The 6,000-nt window shown below is 44.3% G+C and overlaps 1 protein-coding gene across 6 annotated transcripts in view; it reads right to left on the minus strand.

Moving 5' to 3' along the window:
• The window catches only part of MTMR1 (myotubularin related protein 1), a 57,614-nt gene extending 55,356 nt beyond the window's left edge, over window positions 1-2,258 (minus strand). For all 6 annotated transcript variants that reach the window (XM_060250089.1, XM_060250087.1, XM_060250086.1 and 3 more), the window contains exon 1: window positions 1,957-2,258. In XM_060250089.1, the coding sequence (XP_060106072.1) occupies window positions 1,957-2,150 (194 nt within the window). In that variant the 5' untranslated portion in view covers window positions 2,151-2,258. The remainder of the gene's footprint in view (window positions 1-1,956) is intronic.
• Between the last annotated feature and the right edge of the window lie 3,742 nt (window positions 2,259-6,000).

Below are 6,000 nucleotides of genomic sequence, written 5' to 3' on the forward strand. Positions count from 1 at the left end.
GTGTGACTTAAAAAACTGAGAAGAATGCCAGACTCATGGGAAGAGAAATGAGAATCTGACCTCTGCAGCAATCAGTGTCAACAAGAGAAATGTTAAATAGTATGGAGAAAAAAAGAACCAAGATGTTTAAAGAGTGTACTTTCTATGGAAATGAACTACCCACACCTGACCTAAGCCCATGGTTACACAAATACATATCTGGTAAGGGTCAAAAGTGACACTTAAGTTACCTGTCACAAGGATGATAAGGCACGTTAATTAACTTCCATTTTCCCACTTCAAATGGCTTCCTTCTCCCTTCTCTGTTTTATTTCTAGTACTTAAGATTTATGATATTTTAATGTATTTTTATTTATGCACTAATAACAAATGAGCAGGATCCAGCAATCCATCAGCAAAAGGTGCTGGTGACCACAGATCTTTTCGGTGTTCTTCTCCCACCAAAGTCTCTTCTGATTCTAGAGAAGTTGATTCCCAGGGACAAGGGACCCATGTGGACTAATAGTTATGCTGGTGCTACAGGGAGGAGAGGGGGAGGAGACAAATTATCCTCTTGCCTTTTGCATCAGTAGAGCTGCCTCATGTAGAAAAGAGGAGGGAGTATGTAACTTAACAAAAATTCACAATCCTTGCACAAACAAGTTCAGTATTTTGCATTTATATAGCACTTTAGCATTCAAAGTGCTTCACACTGACAGGTAGGTCAATGTTATTTCCCCAGAAGTGCTGATTTGGGAGGCGGAGCAGCAGAGGACATTTGTGTCTAAATATGCTCTTAAAATCTTCATATATAATGGTACTGTACAAATGCACTAAGTGCAATAAGATTTCCATTATATTCCTAAATGTTGCATACAATAATTCTAGAGGTGATCTCTTTTGAATATTCTCTTACAAAAATAAATGACAACAGTGCAGGAAAACTGTATTATTATTAATCCATTTAGCATTTTATTTGTAATCATAGCAGGGAACAATCCTAACCAGAAGTTCTCCTGTGCTATCCCACTGAAATGAATGGGAGCTTTGACTCATGAAAGCTTAGGTCACAATAATTAGCCTTTAAAATACCAGAAACTGTTATTTTATTGTTGTTCTGTTATAATGCTGTGTAATCTTATGCTTAATATTTTTTCATAAATCTAAATAAAGATTATTCTTGATTGTTTCATAGTCAATACAGCCCCACCTGGAAATTATCCTGTGCAAGCACCTAAGAAATGAGTCACACTTGCACAGAAGCTAGTTAGCAGCACATTTTTATCCTACATTTTCATAAAAAAAAACTAATTACAACCCTATGAGGTAAGTTGTCCTGACAGGTCACCCAACCAGTTTCGTGTCAAGTGAAGATCTGCATGCATATATAACCGTGTGTGTGTGTGTGTGTGTGTGTTTTCTTTTACTATCATCTCTCAGTATATATAAGTGCATCTATCTGTGTTGCAGAGGGACATCCATGCTGGTACTATGAAACCAAAACATGACTGTCATGGCACCTTGAAGATTAAACTTATGGCAGAAATCTTTGTGCACGTGTGTGCGTATCTCTCCATACGTGTAAATCAACTGTATCTGTGGGAGCATGTAATCTGTGTGCATATTTGCATACAGAACTTAATTTCTGTGTGTATGTCCCTTTCTCACTTCTGGACGTCAAAGCAGCGACCCTGAAGGGAAAGGGTCCGCTCAGAAGCTCTGCGACCCGGGTTCAGCTCAGCTGCAGAATTTGCCCTCGGGGCCAGCCCTGAGAGCAGGACGCGGGGCCACCCACCCTCTCCCCCTCCTAACAGATGCATTCCTCCCTCCCTCCCTCCTCCGCCGGCTGGCTGCAAAGGCGCTCGCAGAGGGGGGAGGGGAGGGCTGCTCCCCGCACGCACGATTTCCTGAAGCGAAAAGGACTCTCCACGTTCCCAGGGAGACCAACGACCTCCCTCCCCACTGACTTCTCCTCACCTGTCCAACGTCTCCATGCTGGGCTGTCGAGACCCGGCTACGCTCGCCGTCGTCCCCCCAGACGCCGCCGCGCTTGCCACCGGCCCCGCCGCCCCAGACACCAAGCGACTAGGTCTCCGGCCCGGCCCGGGTCCACCGCCACTCTCTACAGCGGCTTGCCCTGGCCCGGCCGCCGCGACCGCCCTGCCGTCCATGTTTGGGGCGTCGCGAGAGAGCGCGCGCCTCTTCCCGGCCTCGTTCCTGTGGAGGCGGCCACAGCCGGGGAGCCAACTGTCACCTGGCGGCGAAAGCAGCGCGCGGAAGGCTTACCCAGAGGCCTCCGCGGTGGCGGCGCCGCTGAGGGGAAAAGGCGGGCCAGGCCCAACTCTGGATTCACCGCCAGGGGGAAGAAGATGGGACGCTTGTCCGGGGGCCCTGCTGGGAGAGGCAGGGGGGTGCCGCCGAAATGGTTTTCTCTCACCGTTTGGAAGTCGAAGGGCGGCGAGAAACGAAGAAAACGGCTTCTCAGCTTTGAGTCAAGATAGAACATCCATGGCCAAGGGCAGTATATCGTTAACTGTCAGCTCCGTCTTTCATTGCTATCCTTCCCGTCTTCCGGGGAGCGTGTAGGGCAGCACATACGATTATCCTTGGATAGGATCAGGCCCCGTCACTTATAGATGCGGTTAATACTAAACCAAAAGTATTCGCAGGAGGCACTAATGGAAAGACGCCACTTTAAATGACCCATCTGGGCCTTCTGTATGCCATTCCGACTCAAGAAGACAGAATGCCCCTTGCCCACCTGGAGTACGCCCGGCTTTGAAGACGCTAGTTTGTAGTTCTCATTCAGCTTATGTGACCACACAACACTTCTGGCAAAACCCAATAATGCCTCACTTGCATTGCTTACAAATATGCTTACCTTTGTAATTTAGAATTGCCAGCTCCAGACTGGGAAATTCCTGGAGATTTCTGGGGAAGAACCTGGGGAAGGCAGAGACTTCAGCAGGGTATATAATGCTGCTGAATCCGCACTTCAGAGCTGCTGTTTTTTCCAGGGAAAATGATCCGGTAGTCGAGATTCTGGGCTTGAGAACCATGTTTATATTTTAACATTTCTATTGGAATTTCCAGGTAGACATTTTTAAAAAGAATTGAAAAAATATTTTTTAAAAAATGAAGGAATTTGTGGAGAAACGTATCTTTACAGTTTTAACCAAATATAAGAAATATCTTGGCAGCAAAGCAAAATACAGTCACATATTACCATAGTCAAATTTATTCCTCTTAACCATAATCTTTCACCAAACCTTTTCCCTCTATAAACTTAATTACAAATTACAAACCCTTATTCTACAAATCCACATATCAAGGCATTTTTTTCTTTAGCATATAGAAAGTCTATTAGGGTCTTCAACTAGCAATAAAAGTAGATGTCTTTAATTAAAACAGTAACTTTAGCCATTTCTACTAATTCCAACACTTCAACCACCATTCTTCTACTGTAGGTATTTTCGTTTTCCAATTCTGTGCATAGAGCAAACATATTTACATGCAGAAGAAAAATACTTTAAAATGCTAAAAGCCAAATGGCTAGTTGACAGAAATAGATGCTTAGTTTTACCATATGAGAAGCAGAAAGGTGACTAGATTTTACTTGTGGGCACTTCAGTCTCGTCCCATTTCCTTTTTGACTGCTGCACAGTCCTGAATAAGAAGATAAGAACCAACAGCCCACAGTTTCCGTTTCAGCTTCCAGGACTTGGTACCCATAAACGTTATGGTGACAGTGCTGTGTTCACTTGTAGAGTGGCTGCTTCTGAAATTGTGGTGACAAATCAGTTCAGCCAGCATTGTGTTGTGCCATTTTTTTCAGCTGGTAATTCACATTCCACCTGTGGGACCTAACAGTATGGGTGGGACACAGGATTTTCAGCCATTACTAAATTTGCTCTCCCCACATCCACCTGCAAGCATGACATGCTTTCCATTATAGACTCTACTTGTCACAGATCATCCGATTTTTTTTTGGCCAGGCTAGAAGTAAAATAGGATGCCTGCAAACACATAAATGTCCTCAAAAAAAGTGGGCTGTTTCTATCATGGTGGCATGGCAGAACCGTGGTTGACAGAGCGATTGTAATAGATGTAAGGTATGAAAGGTTGAAAACTGCTTACATAGAGGTTAATGAATTAAACTAGGAGCTGGGATACCTTGTTTTGAATCCCTAATCTACCATGGAAGCTCAGTGGGTGACCTTGGGCCAGTCAGTCTAACCCAGGAAATGGGCCATCTTTCCTGTTTTGGATGGGGCTATGCTCCCACCAAAAGATCAGGTTTGTAGCTTTGGGGTGCTTTTGGACCTAGGCCAGGGGCGCCTTTCAGCAGCTTGGCTGGTGAGCCAGCTGGGGCCCTTTGTGGCCAGAAAAGATCTTGCCATTGACACATGCCCCGGTAACATCTAGATTAGGTTACTGCAATGTGGAAAAGACAGAAGGCAAAAGAAGGGGATGGCGAAAGATGAGATGGCTGGACAGTGTTACTGATGTAACGAACATGAATTTGAGCAGACTTCAGAAGATGGTAGAAGACAGGAGGGCCTGGCGTGACTTGGTCCATGGGGTCACAGAGTCAGACGTGACTGTGCAACTGAACAACAATGTGCATAGTATAGAAAGCAACAGCCAAAGCGTTAACTAACGTGGATCAGAGGAACCATTATCACTCCAGTCTTGCTCCATCTGCAATGGCTTCCAGTTTGCTTCAGATCAAGACATCAATATTAACCTTTAAAGCCTAGTGCGGCCTGGGACCAACATACCTTAAAGATTGCCTTCTCCCATATGAATCTACTTGCTCATCCTGGTCATCATTGGAGGTGCTGCTTCAGTTGCACCCACCACCTGAAGCTAGACTGAAGCATGATCTCCAATCATGGCACTAAACCTATGGAACTCCCTCAAGTAGGTTCAACCATCTCCCTCTATCCATGTCTTTTGTCAGCAGATGAAGTCTTTTTTTTGTCTCCTCTGGCATACCCCCTTCAGTAAGTTATTAGTCCTCCTTCGGCATTGGGTTTTAAATTGAATTATCATTTTAACTGTAATTGTTTTAATTTTCACCAACTTGTGGATCCTGATTGGAATTTAAAGTGATATTAAAATGTTTTAAATAAAATAAACCTCTCACACAGGATTGTCACAAGGATAAGAGGGAGGAGGGAGAACAATGTGTCTCCTGTTGGGGAGAAAAGTATACATCTTATGTTTTTAAAAAAACCCACCCAAATCTAACACAGTACTTGTCAAATGGTCTTTTAAAATAGATGAGCCCCTTTTATAGCTATCCAGCTAAAATGAGTACCTGTTTGCTGGGGGGAAAGTGTAGATGACTGTGGAAGGTAATGGCAAACCACCCCGTAAAAAGTCTGCCATGAAAACGTTGTGAAAGCAACATCATCCTAGAGTCGGAAACGACTGGTGCTTGCACAGGGAACTACCTTTGCCTTTTTTTTTTTTAGCTAATGCAAAAATGGAACACTCCTAGTTTGTGAGGAGTAGCAGACTCCCTCCAATTTAGGGAATGAAATAGTCTCCCCCCCTGAGGGTTGGCATCTTAGTTTCCAAATAACCTCAAAATGCTAGCCAGAAAACTAGTTGCCAGTTGATTAGTTGCCAGAATCCAACAGCTCAGCCCTAGGAATTGCCCAAATAGCACCAAGGAGGTACAATGACTGATAAGCTCACCATTATTGCTTCAGGTATAATACTATTTGCATTCTGTTTTCCAATGCAGAGACTATCACTGTAGAGCTACTAGGCAATGGAAATTTTCAGTTCAGGACCAGTTCAGGTTGCTTGTGAGGCTGTTCTATTTCTATTACAGAAATTTCAGGCCCCTTCTCCGCCCCCCTCCCCAGTTATTAACCTTCCAGAAAAGTTCCTGCTGTCTCCATCACAAAGGCCCTTCCAATTAAAGGGTGAACTTGATTCAAATTTGAGTGAAGGCCTTTTGAGTGGTGCCACTCTGGAAATCAGCTACCTTTCAAGGCCCTCATCTTG

The sequence above is a fragment of the Heteronotia binoei genome, chromosome 11, assembly GCF_032191835.1.
Source record: "Heteronotia binoei isolate CCM8104 ecotype False Entrance Well chromosome 11, APGP_CSIRO_Hbin_v1, whole genome shotgun sequence".
Classification (NCBI taxonomy): Eukaryota; Metazoa; Chordata; class Lepidosauria; order Squamata; family Gekkonidae; genus Heteronotia; species Heteronotia binoei.